Source organism: Oncorhynchus masou, chromosome 2 (genome assembly GCF_036934945.1).
Source record: "Oncorhynchus masou masou isolate Uvic2021 chromosome 2, UVic_Omas_1.1, whole genome shotgun sequence".
Taxonomy (NCBI): Eukaryota; Metazoa; Chordata; class Actinopteri; order Salmoniformes; family Salmonidae; genus Oncorhynchus; species Oncorhynchus masou.
In genome coordinates, this window is record NC_088213.1 from 50,803,651 (window position 1) to 50,821,349 (window position 17,699).

Below are 17,699 nucleotides of genomic sequence, written 5' to 3' on the forward strand. Positions count from 1 at the left end.
GAGAACTACAGAGATAAAACTCACCTACTGTTTGTGTGGAAGTATGTGCATAGGATACCTTCTGTTTGTGTGGAAGTATGTGCACAGCTATAGAATGGATGTCTTTGTATAATGGACTTTAGAATGTTCTCTTTTTGCATAAGCTGAGTCTTTGACTAATTATTATTAAACCCATGGTCTTACAGATCTCGGGGATTGGTCAGAGCTATTGATTGTCAGTTATTATCATTGGGATTGAAAATTCTCGTGACAGTTTGTTATGGTAAATAGTAGATAAACTATTGGTAAATAGTGTGGTCTACAGCTTATCACGAGACGACCTCAGGCGAGCAAAACCTTGAGACTTAATTAATATTAGATTTCATGCACCAGCTGTTATTGACAACTAGACACAGGCCGTCACCCCTTGTTACCGGAGGCAGCTGTATGTTGTCCATGTCGTCGTTCAGCCACGACTAAGATTTTACAGTTTTTAATGTCCCGTTGGTAGGATAGTCTTGATCGGAGCTCATCCAGTTTATTATCCAATGATTGCACGTTGGCCAATTGGACTGATGGTAGAGGTGGGTTACCCACTCGCCGTCAGATTCTTACAAGGCACCCCAACCTACATCTCAGTCTCTTCATGTGAATGACAGGGATTTGGGCCTTGTCCGGTGTCTATAGTAAATCCTTTGCGTACGATGTGTTAAAGAAAAATCCTTGTCCAGTAGGAGGCGAGTAATCACTTTAGATATCTAGAAGCTCTTTTCAGTCATAAGAGAGGGTGGCAGAAACATTATGTACAAAATAAGTTACAAATGACACGAAAAAAGCACAATATCACAATTGGTTTGGAGACGGTAAAACGGCAGTCATCTCCTCTGATGCCATTATGTGTGTCGAGTACGGAAAATGCAGGCAAGACATTCGGCAAAACAAAACGCATATGCATCTAGTGGAGCGTTCAAAGGGTTCAGACACAACAATAACTTATTCGTACACCTCTGAACGTAATTTGCAAACCAAGTGCACACCGATTTTACATGTAGAATCGAGTAAAAAAATTGTGAGTCAGACGTCTACAGTGAGTTGTCCCTAAAAACCACAACGCTGAACGATAGGCATAGGAATGCTAGATCCACATTCAGTGTGATGTGTGCAAACCTCAAGAGTACCTGGATGGCTCTGCCACTGGCAGAGATGAAGACCTCCACGGTGGTAGTGTAGTCACCTCCGGCAAACTTCTCCTTCTCAGTCTTCCTGCCCTTTACCACGGGGATGGCCATGAGCTCCTCGTACACCCGCGCATACAGGTCCAGGATCTGTAACACCTGGACACACACACAGGAGGAGGGACAAGAGTCGTCAGTTTTTATTACAAATACTACCATATTCAGAAGGCATGTAACTGGAAAAGAATTCTGAAACTGGGAGGTATTAGCTACCCTAACATTAAGTTATCACTAAAATCATCCACCAACAATGTCAATCTCTGTGCAAATGGACAATAATGGTAATTGTATTCGGCCTAATTAACCCTTCACTAAACGCCGCTCTCGAACAGCAATTGTCCAATCAGAGCTTAACAACCGCAACCAACCAACCACTCGGACATGTCAGAGAAAATCCTCACGGCTTCCATGAGCTCTAATGGAGAGACGTGTTAATTGTGGAAAAAGCTTTGTGGACAACTTCATGCACAGTCGAACACAAGCAAAATAACGAAGGATGCATATATGTTTGCTCCAAGGTAAGCAACTATGTTAATCTTTTGCATAATGTGTGATATCACAATATATTTAACATTTAAAAAAAAAATGGCTAGACAAAGGTCGGCAACAACTTTAACATTACATAACTAAGCTAAACATTGCTAACTTAGCTAGCTACCTTGTTAACAACATTAGCTAGCTAGTTCGCTTTGTTAGACTACATGTATCACAAATCTTTTGCTGGCTAATTTCGTTCCGCAATGTGTTGATGGGAATCCAAGTCTTCAGTACCCAAATACAGCTGCTGTACTGTAATATGAGGTTTTGCTAAACCTATCATACATTACCAAATATCGACAGACACCAGGGGGCAAGTTTATCACATATACATAAATTATACACAACTTAATGTAATCACAAGTACAATGTAGGCAGCAAATGTCTGATTTACACATTTGATTCAGAAGACCACTGAAACAATATAACCCTAACACTAATTATCTGGATGAATAACATTACATGAATCATCCTGTATCTACAGATTAAGATTTGATGTGCAACAGGGCTCTACAGTGCGGCCATTTTACTTGCATATGCGCTTAAGTATTTTGCTGTGCAACCTGGAATTTTTATTTAGGAATTCCAGTGCGCTTAGAAAAATTAAAGATTCTAGCTTCAACATCTCACATTTTTCATTGTGCTCCTAAATTTGTGCCAGCCTATTTAAAAAAAAAAAAAAAATTAAGGCTCCTTGTAAAAAAAAAAAAAAAAAAAAAAAAAAAAAAAAAAAAAGTCAGCGTAGAGCCCTGTGCAAGATGCAGCTTCCACTAACGCCACATGAGAGACAGCAACCAAATCACCAGAGGATCCCGGAGATGATAATTCCTCCCTTGTTGAACTGTCTGCACAGGGCCGGCAAGAAATGCTTAAAAAAAAAATAATAATCAGCAGTCCAGCTGGCTTTTTATGCTATCCCACTTTTCTGCATTAAAGTGGACACACCAGGTGAAAGTCATTTTTACACATGACAAATAAAAATCACACCACGGCATCTCTGTGATTCCCATTTGTCCCATACTATGGTAGAGGAACTCATGATTAGGTTTGTAAGCATAGGTACCATCAGCTCTTTGACAGAGAGATTTACTACCAGTAAAGTTGACTTTGTTTGGGCACTATTTCCAGAAGCCGTGGCTTAGGTTCTCATTTCTCTAGACTTTCCTGTCAGGAGATGCCTAAATGGAGGGAGTGGGGGTTGACAACAAAGCCACATGGGAACACGTTGTGCCCAGTGACTTCAGTATACGGTGCTGCTGTCAGCAGCTCAAACTCCAGGTCTATCGTCATCGCCTTGGTCTGCACGGTCTTCTTCCTCAGCATGCTGGTGGCAAGACTGTCAGTCTGCTACCTTGGAGCACAACCTCTTAAAAAGACGAAGTAAGTGGCTGGGAGCAGACACCATGGCGGGTGTTGTTGCTCTGCCATCTTGTCTCTTTTTCCAGTGCTTCAGACTGGGAGATCATTATATCACTGTTGTAATATCTTATTTTCATTCAGAACTGTAGAGAAACATCTTGGTTGTTGACGGCAGAGGAAATGTTGGGAACTCATCCATAGGGTTGGAGGAGGATGGTGGTGGTGCTGTTCTCCAATAGTGGGAGCTGCAAAAGAACAGAGGAAAAACAGCTTTTACAAAGCACCAACTTGTTTAAATCATGTATGATAGAAATTCAAATTTTTTCATTGTGTATTTTGTGTTTCCAGAGTACATAGAGGAGCATCCCCAGTTGGAAGAAGAAAAGGAAGGGATGAGCTTAAAGATTCTACTAGCTCAAAAGTATGAGGAAATGGACTAGTATTAAGGAAAAAAAATCCATGCTCTTCAGGAAACTCAAACCCCTAACCTGTTAACGCCAGAGTCAGTACATAACAGCAGTGTCCCCCCAACTTCTTCCAAACCTGCACTGGGTTTACTTATGGTCAGTTTAATAACTTGTGCACATTTTTCACATTACCAAATCAGAAACATATCCCCACAGACAACTATCCCCTTGACATACAAGAGTAGATTGGCAGATGCAGTTTCTGCTTGTGCCGATGAAACTTAAGACCTGAAAGATCTTGGCGTGTACATTTCATATGGATTTACAAAGTGTTAGCACTTTATTCAATGGACTTTATTTTGGACAGGCTCAGTTGTCTGTATGGCCTCACAAGGACAACATCACAGAAAACATGCCAGACAACTACAGGAGAGACTTTCCAACGACCTTTGCAATACTAGATTGCACTGAGTAAAAGATGGAGAAACCAAGCTCATTGCTCCTGCAAAGTAGGCTTGGGTGTAGATATACCAGGGTATTTGGAAATAACCATGGTATGGTTTTTAAATACATTTCAAACTATTTATTTGAAGTTTTTATACATTTTAATATTTGTAGATACTTTCAGTAAATAACATATTGCACAACATTGTATTATTTCACCCGTCACATAATTTTTCATTATGAAGCTTACCAGTAGTCCCCAGTCACATGGTGTTTGTTTACAAGCATACAACTAGGAGACTGAAGCCTTGTGAGTCACTCACTGTTGTGCAGCATGTACCAGGTGATCTAATTACAGCATGGAATTCACAACTAAATGTTTGCCAGCTCGTTAGATATCTTATAACGAAGTTAACTGTATAACATGTGCTAAATGCTTAGCAGTTGTGCATTTGGTTTGTCAATTTATTACCATCTAGCTAAGCGGTTAGCTTCTTCAGAAAAAGATTTCCTTGGTAACAGCAGAGAGTCCCCTCCTGGATCAAGAGCCTTGCTGTCTAATATTTATTTTGTGCGTGCAGCAAACTGTTAGTAGAATTTCTTTGTTACTTGTACGACTTTGAGCTGGGTTTCCTGTCCTGCAGTATCCTGTCCCGCAATACTTCAGGTCAGAGACTGTACAAAAAGTTTACAATGAGCTCGTTGGCATTGTTTAAGGGATTTTACATGTATTTGTTAACATAGCTAACCTTCGGATTACTCAGTGGAGGTTGAAAACTTCAAAGCCAAACTTATTCCATCTACAAGTCTATCAACACACAGAAGTCTCTTGATAGTATGTGACTGATGTGGCTCATTTATGTTTGCATTCACCCTTTAAAATACTTCTCTCTCAGAAATGTATCCTATGTAAACAGTAACATCACAGAGCTACTGCAAAATTTGCTTCAATGTGGCTACCTTAAGAGAGGTGATGGGCCTATGGCAGACGAGGGGTTTCTCAATGAGCATGTTTACATGCACAGTGATAATTCGATATTAAACTGACGATGGAAGCAGGCAGATTATGCAATAGTCATGTAAACATCTTACTCTGCTTATCTTGAATTGTCTTAAGGTCCAAATCTAAGTAAGCATACGCTGATTAAAACACCTGTTTTCTGAGCCCTCTTTAGAATGATCCGGACATGTAAATAGTTTAAGTGGGCGTTCCAGTGGTGGGTTTGATCTGCGCATTTGCTAGCACCAGCCGAGCCAGCCTCCCTCTTTAGTGTGACTGAAGTGAGTTCGGAACGAATGAGTCTTAGAAGTAGTTTTCACAAACTTTATATGTCCAAACTCAGAATCCAATATGCTTCCCAAAAATAACATGGTGGAATGTTTATCTTGGTTGCCAATTGTCTGCATTTATCAGAGTGCCATCAGGTAGCCTGATCTCAGAGTTATTACGGAAATCGTTCTTCTTGAAAAGAAGTACACACTTTAATCAAACTTATATAAATCTGACTATCCACAATAATCATATTATGTGCATGTAACTGAGAAAGACGGAGGAAATTGGCCTTAGACTGAACATTCCTCCCTACAAATACCGAGATGACAAACATTTTGAAGCATAGGGTGCACGTGGAAAGGGAAATAGCCAAAATTAAGAAGTTTAAAGTAGTATCATGTAACATCCCCAATTCCAGATGAGGAAACATAAAACAAGATAAGCTTTGTGGTTAGTATGCTGTCCAACTTCCAGCTACACATTCATCAGTAAATGTAAATCTGTTCACTTTGACACTGTCCTAGGAACATAAGCATGCAAACATGAAGGTGAAAACATGATGACATTGTTTATGCATACCATACTGTTTCTGCTGCTCACCATAGATTTGTGCCAATACAGTAAGTACCTGCCCACTTCTAACATGGGTTTCTTTGATATGTAGCTAACAGTGAAAGATAATGGACTTGCCCAGGTTAAAATACCCTCTTGGTTGGATTGATTACAACATGCATTAGAGGTTGTAAACAAGACATTAACGTGTAGCTCACCTATCAGTTGTAACTGCAGTAGACTGGTCTTCTTTTCCGACTCACTTTTGCCACCCCGACCGCTGTAATAGGCTTCAATAGGAATCAGTCTTCTTGCCTCTTGACTTATGCAACTGTTGTGGCAAGCTTGTAGTGGAAATTTTATCTGGGGCTCTCCAGAGGTCCAAGGTGTGGATCAGCCCAACAACATGCGAGCAGTAACCTGTGGAGCTAGCATAGAACAGTATATTTGTTGAAGCGAGGGCGTTGGTTGTTTACGTTAGCATAACAGCTAGCTGAGTTTGTATGAGTTTGGTTTTTAAATGATTGTGAGACCTACCCTGCAGTTTAGGAACAATGTTCCTCCTTTGTCATCTGCCTCTGCCTCGATGGTCAGCTAGTGGTGTTTCTCCCTCTTATACTGGGACCTGTAGACTTTGCCTCTATCCTAGTCCTCTTGCTTGCTGTGTTAAGCTCCTGCATAATTTTTTTGTGAATACAGCCTTCAAAAGGCATACTGAGGATCCTTTAGTTTGCTCCAATCTGATATAAGTGATGGTTGTCTCCAAAAGTTACTTAGTACCTCATTGGGGAGTTCCCTTAGCATTATTACTATGCGCTTCTCCATTTTCACAGGAAAATAAAAGGCAAAGCTTGTCAGAGTTAGCAACAGTAACCAAGGTGTAGTACAAATTTATCCCCAGAATCCATGGAAAAGAAATCCAGGGCCCATGGACTACAGGTTCACAGTGGCAGCCATTTTGGTCAGGGCGGTCCATTGTCAAGGAAACACTGAATTTGACAAGACTGCAAACTTTCAAATACATGCGTCTAAATCCAACTTCCACAAAAAAACAAAACAATGTTAAGCATTGTTTGAATGCACTCCCCAGACATGACAAGTTCTATGTTTTTTACTCAACATTCATAAGAGAAAATGGACTGTTAATAATACATTGGCCTCGTTACCTCTTCGGTGGCCTCCTCTTTGGTGGCGAAAGCCGTGTGTCCCTCCTGCCACAGGAACTCTCTGGTCCTCAGGAAGGGTTGGGGGTGCTTGAACTCCCACCTCTGGGGGTGAGTGAGAGAAAGCAAAAGATAAATTAGAGAAATAGTAAAAATCATGATACATCCTGAAAAGATACATTCGCAGTCAAACAGCAAGCATGACTTAAATTCAACATGAACCTAATACAAACAATTCGGTAGGAATGAGGTTTGGGCAGTAGGCCTTATACATTATCAAAGCATATTGGATATATGCCTGGCCTGCAAATATTATTATTCTCAGACCATATTACACTTCAAAACTCAAGCTTTAATAAAATAGATCAGTTGGAGTAGCATTTGCAAGGCACTGCGGGGCATGAATTGAAATAATTAGCTTTTTATTTTACTGGACTGATTGTAACTGTATCTGATGGTCATGGTGCTTTCAAGACAACTGGGAACTCGACATCAGTGATCTTCAGGTCGGAAAGTCCGAGCTCTAGAAAGACACCCCAGTTTCCGACTTGGAATTCAAAATGATCCCAGTCAGATCACGTTTCCCCCTGTATTCTTTGACAGTCTCTCTGTGGTCATTGTTTTAAGTGCTTCAATCTTACTAGTAGTTAGTAGCCTATCAAACTTTGCTGTGGCCAGGGTCGTGGAAGCTCTCCAGGCACGATAATTTGAGTGATCCAATTGGCCAGCGCTGTAGGCGTACTCGAGTTCGCCATAGATCTCCTGGTCCATCGGGTAGGCGGATTGTCTTTTCAGACAAAAAATGGTTCAAAATGGGAAAACTGTGCATACCCAGTGCACAGGGCTTCTGAATCAAGTGCAACTATTCACAATGCAACACAAATAAAACATTTAAAAAAGGAGCGCAAGCCTTTATTGTTGGCTTTTCTACAGAAATGTTTGGTGATCGACTGGGAATGCCTTGTGATCAACTGGTTGGTGACCACTGTCCTAAACAGTTCTGACAAAAAAGACAGTTGACATACTGGACAGGGTTGAAGTCTTCTATTTTCAGTAGGTTTTCCATTTTGAAATTGTACTGACCCTAACAGTGATGGTGAATATGACAATTATCATTTGTGGATTGGACACTGACCACAACGTTGCACCACTGGTTGAGTTTGATGGGGAGGTCTCTGTGGGACTGGACCCATTTGGCATAGGAAGGGTACATCACTGTAAAAAGAAAAGACAAAGGATGCATTGGTCAGGGTGTGAATTAGTAAATTAATACATATATGGCATAGAGAGGGTAGAAGTAGTAAGCGCCTTGGATGAAAATATCCATAGATAAGTTGTGTCGTGACTTACACCTGTACAACATAGTTCTTTGAGACCTAGTGAAAAGCATCTGTAAATTCAATGTGTCAAGTTTAACTTTAAAATCTGACAGAAGTGGTCAGGTGTGTTTGTCTTACCAGTTTCACTAGTGGGTCGGATAGCGACGGGCTCGGCAAGCTCAGTGTTCCCTGACCGCGTCACCCAGGCGACCTGAAGGCAGCACACACACAAACACAGTTCACTAAAAATATGTCAAACCACTTAAAGGGGGATCTTCAGTATGACAAGAAATATGGTGATCACACGTCACTTGAGAAGCGAGGGCCAGGATTTCCAATAGGGATAGATAAACACTAACACCACCCCGTCCCCCGTCCCCCTCCATCCAACCCCACACACACTTCGCAACACCCACCTCAGGGGCAAAATCTGCGATGTGGGACTTCTCCTTCTCCAGGGCAGCCTGTGAGACAAACATGGGGAAGTAGCAGTTCTCCACGCCCAACTTCTTGATCTCGCGGTCAACGAACTCCTTGATGGACTCCCAGATGGAGTATGACCAGGGCCGCAGCACATAGCAGCCGCTCACATCGTAGTACTCAATCATTTCTGCCTTAGTGATCACCTGGAGGGGTGTGAAGGTAGACACTTGTCTTGAGCCATGGCTGCATTCCGATTCTCCGCCCTTTACCCAATCCTCTAATAGATCTAAAACCACTAGATTGGTGTTATCATTGGCTGGAGGGACTTTCCAACATTGTTAAATCAAGGACAGGATGTGTGCAAGTGCACACCCTAGCTCCAGGCCCTATTCCCAAATACTTTTTCACATCCTTTTAAATCCACCAGGGGGAGTGTACAAGGAATAGAAATGGAATTGGGCTTCAGTCCAAGAGAGGTTTGTGACAATCCCAAAACTACTGGCATTAGTAGAGTTAAGACTCCTAGTCCAAAAACTGGGGCAAAATAAATAAATAATAATCACTCGCACTGGTGTACAGACTCACCTGAGAGTACCAATCAGACAGGTTCTCCTCCTTCTTAGCCTCCAGTCCCAGTCTACATGAGGAAAATACACAGCAATCAGGTGTGAAAACCACACAGTATACTACAGATGAGTTCAACGACCTTTTCTATTTTATCGATTAGTTCATGGTTGCTGGGGCCAAAATATAGGAAGAGCTGTGCATGCATACTAGACATGGTGACTTGTCTATTGCAGAGGGAAAGCCATGTATTGTATCTAGAGAAGTCAAATCTATGCCGACTTTGCCCAGCAATGGAAAATATCACTTCAATTGGTGTTTTTCAATTCCCTATTTCAAATAGATACGGATGAATTAGACAGACAAATCGATTAATCAAACTCATCCCTACAGAACAGTGCAAAAACTCAGCAGAAATCCATCTTCCGGTACAGTTAAAATGGTGAATCATAAGATGTTCGTCCTTTGCTTTTAAATCCAAGATAAAAATCATGCTATTGTAGAAAAGTTATCAACAGCCAGCCATGAATAAGTTGAAAACAGAAAGTCTATCATGTTGTAGCGTCTACTGTAGCCAGCTAGCTACCGAGCTCTGGGCCTGGGAAAACTGCTCAACTTCAGCACCAACCCGTCTGCTAGCTCAGCCCTGAATCCATGGGAATGCACCCATGGGGGACACCAACCGACATACGGAAATGAGATTAAGTAGAGACGGCAAATGTCGTCACTAACATGAGTCGAGAAATGCCATGACAAAATATACATGTCCATTGAAAATAAATAAACTGTTCCACTGCACTACATTTACATGATTTCAATTTTAGCATTTCATTGAGCAGTCGCTCTTATCCAGAGTGACTTACAGTAGTGAGTGCATATCATTTCATACTGGTCCCCCATGGGAACCGAACCCACAACCCTGCTGTGGCAAACGCCATGCTCTGCTAACTGAGTCACAGGGCACTACATATCAAAATCGGATTGGCTAATCATGCCGTCAATCCAAGGCCCTGCTGGTAGGATCTGGGGAAGATTTCTCCTCAGATACCGATACGGAAAACCCTGATTGGATAGCTATTCCTGTTTTCATTTTTCCCTTCCCCACCACAGACACCACTCTGAACACAAGAGACGAATCATGATCGACAAGACTAATGTAATTTTCAATCATTTAAACCTTTAATTTTCAGTTGAAATATTCTTAGGCTTCCTCTGAAGGCTCTGACGGTACAGCACTGTCCAAGGGCAATGTTTTGGGCCTATGGCACAGCAGATCAAACCACACAGGTAAGAATATCATAACGCGTGCACACATTCTCGTATTGCTGACCCCAGCAGGAAATCGAAACCACTACTCTGACATTGCAAGCGCCAAGCTCCACCAGCTGAGTCACACAGGACCACATCCACATTCAGCCGACATTCATCACCATCTCCCTTGATTTCTGCCATCTATCATTGCATTTTCAAATCTCCACTCCATTAAAGTACCAATGATCTCTATTCATCCAGCTCTGCTTCCCACTCTCCCCTTCATCCACCCATCCAACCCTCTCACCGTGTCTGTTTCTTGGGACCCCCCTCTCCTCCTCCCCCTGCGCCTCCCAACGAGACCTCTTTGACTTTGTCTCCTTTGGGCTGCTTCTTCCCTCCTCCTCCGCCACTACCACCTCCCTGTTTCTCAGACTTGTTCTCTCGGTCTTTGCGGTTCTTGTCCTCTCCGCCCGAGGCTCCGGCGGAAGCCACAGGTTTATACTCCTCTCCTGTGAGGGTCTTGTACTGGGTCTTCAGGGCCAGAAGCTGCTTCACGGCACCGTCCAGCTGGTCCTGGTTACAAGGATGCCATTTTACATTGGTTGAGTTATGCGGTCTGTTGCATTTAATTACTCAACCATCAGGACTATCCCTGAATAACAATATTAAGATTGAAATCTGATTATCATTTAACATTGGTACAAGTAGCTACAGTTGCCAACGTTAGCTAGCTATTCTAAGTTGTACATGCGCCAAAATTTCAGCATTCCTCATCTGAATAGCTTGTTCTGGTCAACATGTTTTCAGCACTTTTGGGCATAGATTTACATGAGGTGAAATTAAATCTCACTAACCTTAGGAGCCTTCTCCGACTTCAGCTTCCTCACTAACTCCCCCTGATGGGACACCTGGGAGAAGAGCGCCTTAACGGAGGAGATAGACTGAGCCTCGGTGGCGGGGCTAGCCTGGACAGGGGCAGGGCTGGTGGCTGGGGCCATGCCTGGTTTGTAGTCCTGGCCAGTCACCTGCTTGTACTCTGCTTTGAGAGACAGCAGATGCTTGATGGCTGCGTCCATCTGGTCCTGAGAGGGAGGGGACAAAAACAGAAGGGTTCATGTCACTTTCTTTTAAACTACCGTAAATTAATTAATAAAGCTGTTAATGCCAAAAATATGGGGTTAAATACATAAGAAAGATCAGGATACTTAAAAAAAAATCTCTTAGATATAAGAGACACTTCAGAACAAACTTCCTTTTGATATGTTGTCAGGACTATTTGTTGTTCCATGTAGTGAATATGTTATCCAATGCCTCTGTATGGGCTAATAGCAGTAAGACCAAAAATCATTTTCTCAAATAATTAGTGTATATATTTCTTTGGATATTTCAAGGGGCCGGAAAATTCCAAATCAAATAGCTAAATGATCCTTGGTATGACCTTAAAACGCCCCACCTCCTCCCCTGGCTTAGACTCTGATGGGTTCATATTGTAAAGAATGTTGAAATAGCGCAGGCATGTCAATTCTCTCCCCAGACTAGTGTGTGTATGTATATCTGAGGGTTGGGTTAATACAGAAGGAACATTTCCATCACATATGGGCTAATAAAGCATATCTATCTTATCTATATTCATTTATGAATCATTTTATCCAACTTGTGCCTAATGAATGTGAGCCTATCATTCCTTCCTGTTGGCCTCACCTTGGGGGCCTTCTCGGTTTTCAGCTTCCTCACCAAGTCACCCTGCTGAGTCACATGTTCATAGATGCCTGAGCCAGATGTGACTGTGGGGGCTTGGGTGCTCTGGACCGAGGTAGCAGCAGGAACTGGGGCAGTTCCTGGCTTGTAGTCCTGACCTGTCACCTGTTTGTACTCTGCCTTCAATTCCAAGAGCTGCTTCACCGCAGCATCAACCTGGTCCTTTGTAGAGAGATTGATCAAATACAGTGGTTAGAGGGATGTAATGTTCTATCAATGGTAAAATGTAGAGAACAGTTATGAACAGTTGGAGCAAATAGAGATGAGACAAGTCTTACAATGTACTATGACCGCATAATTCCCAACACATGCAGGCTAAAAGTAAAGCATTACTGAACTTGTCTTCCTTACCTTCGCTGATTTCTCAGATTTAAGCTTCCTCACAGTGTCTCCCTGTTCGGTCACACGTTCATATAGGCCTGAGGGAGAGGATGAGGGGGATGAGGCAGAGAGAGCAGTCTTGGCTTGGGCAGCAGAAGGAGGGGTCATCCCTGGCTTGTACTCCTTGCCTGTGATCTGATGGAACTCCGCTTTAAAATCCGACTGCTGCTTGACTACAGCATCAACCTGGTCCGGGTGAGGAAAAAAACAAGAGCGTTTAAAAAGTATTCTATTTTTTATTTCTTCAGGTAGAAAATATTTTAACTTGTGACTAGGAGTTGTTGGGGAATAATCAGAATTAGTTGGTAACATAGGTAAGATGTTTTATATTCATCATATGTTTGTAAGTTACTTCTCATCAGAATGTTTATTTTTGTATAATACTGTGGCCAAGGTTGCAGTTATCTGTTCTATGTCAAGACTAAGTTACTTGGGCCGGAGAGAGTGGAGAGGTCAAGCGTGTATCTCTTGGCTCCACAATGTCTGTGTGCCAGTCAATGTGATCTTGTCAAGATAGGATGGATTTGATATATGCCTGTTGATGTGAGGATTTGTTTAGGTTCTGAGTTTGAGAAAAGAACATTGTCTCCTAAACTAAGCTGAATGATAAATTATGCCAATGCTGTCTGGCTATGTGTGTCTTTGCTATAAAGGATCTCAGTTGCAATGTCACAGGGTTGTGATGGAGCTCATATAATTAAAAATGGACTTTGTGATAACTATGACTTGTGTGTGGTTTGCTCTCATGATTTGGTAAATACAGGAAATGTCCACGACAGAGTCATCAAAAACAAAAAGGAAATTAATAATGTTTAATCTTCCACTCGTGGAAGAAAGTGGAACTACTTCTAATTGTGTAGCAGGCGATTTCAACTCAGGATGATAAACTAGAAAAATATACTCAAACCTTGGAAGCCTTCTCTGACTTCAGCTCCTCCTGCTGGGTGATGCAAGCAAAGGGGCAGGAGATGGAGTCAGCAGGAGGTGCGGGGGTTGCGGCCTTCTGAGTGGTGGAGCTGGCGGGTGGGGCCATGCCTGGTTTGTAGTCCTGGCCAGTCAGCTGCTTGAACTGGGCCTTGAGTGACAGTAGCTCCTTTACCACCTGGTCCACCTTCTCCTTGGGGGCCTTGGCGGTTTTCAGATCGCGTACCTTCTCACCTTGAGCCACGATGCCAGAGAAAACAGTGCAGGCATCGCTAGCTGGGGCAGAGATAGAAGTGCCTTTGCACGTGGCTGGGAAGGGAACCTAAGAGTAGACAAGGAGTTCATTCCTTATATTACAGAAATGTAACAAAATCTACAATAATCAAATTATTTACATGAATCTATAAGAATACAGGGTGTTTCGGAAAAATCAGGTGAAAGCACATCTCCAGGTGAGCCTCAGCTATATTGATTTGACTTATCCTATATTTTCAGATCAGTGCAGATAAATGAGGAGACAAGCAGAGGAAGCCACTTCAGACTATTGAGATGAGCCGTAGTTATTTCCTTTCTGTTGCAGTAAAGGAGAACTCTAGAAGAGGGGAAATAGAGGAGTAAGTATTAAGACTCACTGTGGTGGTGGTGGCCTTGCACTTCTCCTTGGAGCCGGTGGTGGGCATCTCCTTGGTGTGGCCATCGGGGATGAACAGCAGCACACAGGGACTCTCCTTACAGCTGTGGGGACTGGGTGACAACACCAGGGACACGTTAGTAATACAGACACTGGAACGACGTGCTTCTGCATTTAGGAAATGAAGCACCCATCCAATCCTCTGGCCCAAGTCTAGTCTAGTTACCAGGGACAGTGTATTAATACAGACACACTCTGGAACAATGCAGTAGTACTTCATTTTGAAGAGGCATTGTGCTTTTCCTTTAGAGAATATCCATCCATTTATTTATTATCTCATCCAACTATCAAACCATCAATCCATCCACCCACACATCCCTCCCACTGGCCCAAACACAGTTAAATCAACGAGTGAAATATCTTGTAGAGGAGATAGAACCTGATTGGCTCGTAGGGCTGGTCACAGATGTAGAAGCCCCGCCTCTGCAGCTGGATGATGTCACCCTTCTTCAGGTCCTTCAGACAAGGGTCTCCCAGCATCTTCTCCTCCAGCTGACAGAAAGAAAGGATGTGAGACAGATGCAAAGAAGAGAAAGAATGTGATAGAGGGATGTGAGGAGAAATAGGAAAACCCTTTCAGTCTTCCGAAGGATTAGAAGAGTGTTCCTCTATACTGGTCAATGATATCTGCTCTATTCAGAATGATATGCTTTAATAATAATAAATTACATTGGTCAAGCACGTTTCATTATACAGTATATTCTAAAAGTGCATAAAATAAACACCAAATCCAATATTTTTTTAAACTCGACAGGCCAGCTGACACTACAAGGGATAACACCACCAAGGAGCACTGCTATCAACAGAAAGCCTTTCTAAAGCCTTCCAACGGTCATTAGGCCACTTTTTAAAGGAAGTGGTCCGGGAAGGCATTCCAGAGGCTGGGGGCGGTCAAGCTGAAAACCTGATCCCCCAAGGAGAAATATACTTAATTCTCATAACATTTTTACAAATAAAAACACTCCCTCACACATCGCATAGACAAACACCCTTGAATCACACACACACACTCTTGACCCATCCCACCCTTGCTCACCCACCTTGCTCTGTTTGTTGATGTACTCCTTGAAGTCGTCCTCCTTGCCTATGACAGGCTTGGTGATGAGGTGCTGGTAGTTGACGCAGACGGTGGGCAGCAGGGGCGCACGGGGGGTCTCGGCCAGCCACGTGATCTTGGTGGTCTTCTTGTAGTCCTTGTTCTCCAGGTTCAGTTTTCCATCCAGGGAGGTGACCTTACCGCTGGCATCTCTGGATCACAGAGATCAAGTGAAGTAGAGTGTGGGGGGGGGTAGGAGTTAGGAAGTTGACATGTCTTTTTACCATCATTATACATTTGGCAACATTTTACTTAGAGTCAATGCATTTTAATGTGACACATCAGTGACATTGAGTGAGAAAAAGACAGAAGGAAAATATACAGTTCCTTCAGAAAGTATTCAGACCCCTTGACTTTTTCCACAGTTAGGTTTCAGCCTTATTTTAAAATGTATTAAATATTTTTTTCCACCCTCAATCTACACACAATACCCCCTAATGATAAAGCAAGAACAGGTTTACACTTATTTTCTAAATTAGTAAGTATTCAGACCATTTACACAGTACTTTGTTGAGGTACCGTTGGCAGTAATTACAGCCTCAGGTCTTCTTGGGTATGACGCTGCAAGCTTGGCACACCTGTATATTTGGGGAGTTTCTCCCATTCTTCTCAAGCTCTGTCAGGTTGGATGTGGAGTGTTGCTGCACAGCCATTTTCAGGTCTCTCCAAAAATGTTCGATCGGGTTCAAGTCCGGGCTCTGGCTGGGCCACTCAAGGACATTCAGAAACTTGTCCGGAAGCCACTCCTGCGTTGTCTTGGCTGTGTGCTTAGGGTCGTTGTCCTGTTGGAAGGTGACCCTTTGCCCCAGTCTGAGGTCCTGAGCAGGTTTTAAATCAAGGATCTCTCTATACATTGTTTTGTTTATCTTTCCCTCAAACCTGACTAGTCTCCCAGTCCCTGCCACTGAAAAACACCCCCACAGCATGATGCTGTCACCACCATGCTTCACTGTAGAGATGGTGCCAGGTTTCCTCCAGACGTAAAGCTTGGCATTCAGGCCAAAGAGTTCAATCTTGGTTTCATCAGACCAGAGAATCTTGTTCCTCATGGTCAGTGTCTCTAGGTGCCCTTTGATAAACTCCAAGCAGGCCATCAAGTGCCTTTTACTGTGGCTTCCATCTGGCCACTTTTCCATAAAGGCCTGATTGGTGGAGTGCTGCAGAGATGTGAGAACCTTCCAGAAGGACAACCATCTCCACAGAGGAACTCTAGAGCACTGTCAGAGTGACCATGTGGTTCTTGGTCACCTCCCTGACCAAGGCCATTCTCCTACTTCTTGGAGAACTTCAACGCTGCAGAAATGCTTTGGTACCCTCCCCCAAATCTGTGCGTTGACACAATCCTGTCTCGGAGCTCTACGGACAATTCCTTTGACCTCATGGCTTGATTTTAGCTCTGACAGGCAGTCAACCGTGGGATTTTTATATAGACAGGTGTACCTGCAAATCTCATGTCCAATCAATTCAATCTACTACAGGTGGACTCCAATCAAGTTGTAGAAACATTGAAGAATGATCAATGGAAACAAGATGCACCTGAGCTCAATTTCAAGTCTCATAGCAAAGGGTCTGAATACTTAAGTAAATGCAATATTTCATTATTTTCATTTTTATAAATTTGCAAAAAAACTTTTCACTTTTTCATTATGGGGTATTGTGTGCAGAATGCTCAGGATTTTTTATTTTTTTTAAAACCATTTTTGAATAAGGCCTTAACGTAACAAAATGTGAAATAAGTCAATGGGTCTAAATATTTTCTGAAGGCACTGTATATTAGTTACATGGTGTAGCTATAACACCTAGGCTAGTACATGTGGAGAGCCACAGCATATTTTATTTTAACATTTATTTAACTAGGCAAGTCAGTTATTAACAAATTCTTATTAACAATGATGGCCTACTTAGAAGGCAAAAGGCCTCCTGCGGTAACGGGGGCTGAGATGAAATAAAATATATATTTTTATAAATATACACACAACGTATCAAGTGATCTTGATTAGTTGAATTTAGTGTTTCACTGCTTAGCTGGTACTGCTGTTTCCTGGGACTAAGTGAACACTTGCCTTGTCAAAGCCCTCTGGAATAGCCTTCTGTAAAAAGCTGCACATCTAAAAAATATCTTCCGATCACACTTTAAATTAAGAACCATTTATGAAGGCTTTATATAGCATACATAAAAGCGTCAAGCACAAAATAAATGCTTCACAAATCTATAGGATTATGTTATGGTTTATTAGTCTGTAGCCATTAAGTGCTTTGAAAGGCTGGACATGGCTCACAACAACACCATTATCCCAGAAACCCTAGACCCACTTCAATTTGCATACCACCACAACAGAT

General features: G+C 42.4%; 1 protein-coding gene and 1 non-coding gene across 2 annotated transcripts in view; both read right to left on the reverse strand.

Annotated features, from left to right (window-relative positions):
• LOC135506238 (bifunctional glutamate/proline--tRNA ligase-like) overlaps positions 1 to 17,699 on the reverse strand; it is a 66,311-nt gene that overhangs the window by 10,537 nt on the left and 38,075 nt on the right. The window contains exons 15-28 of the mRNA XM_064925762.1: positions 15,304 to 15,511; positions 14,643 to 14,755; positions 14,205 to 14,316; positions 13,556 to 13,894; positions 12,619 to 12,834; positions 12,211 to 12,429; positions 11,364 to 11,591; positions 10,814 to 11,082; positions 9,277 to 9,328; positions 8,685 to 8,894; positions 8,407 to 8,479; positions 8,085 to 8,164; positions 6,953 to 7,054; positions 1,158 to 1,313 (exon numbers count right to left, since the gene is read on the reverse strand). Of these exons, the coding sequence (XP_064781834.1) occupies positions 1,158 to 1,313; positions 6,953 to 7,054; positions 8,085 to 8,164; positions 8,407 to 8,479; positions 8,685 to 8,894; positions 9,277 to 9,328; positions 10,814 to 11,082; positions 11,364 to 11,591; positions 12,211 to 12,429; positions 12,619 to 12,834; positions 13,556 to 13,894; positions 14,205 to 14,316; positions 14,643 to 14,755; positions 15,304 to 15,511 (2,377 nt within the window). The remainder of the gene's footprint in view (positions 1 to 1,157; positions 1,314 to 6,952; positions 7,055 to 8,084; positions 8,165 to 8,406; positions 8,480 to 8,684; positions 8,895 to 9,276; positions 9,329 to 10,813; positions 11,083 to 11,363; positions 11,592 to 12,210; positions 12,430 to 12,618; positions 12,835 to 13,555; positions 13,895 to 14,204; positions 14,317 to 14,642; positions 14,756 to 15,303; positions 15,512 to 17,699) is intronic.
• On the reverse strand, positions 6,661 to 6,795 carry LOC135506497 (small nucleolar RNA SNORA5). Its single transcript, XR_010450521.1, has one exon. It is a non-coding gene; the product is annotated as a small nucleolar RNA SNORA5 (small nucleolar RNA).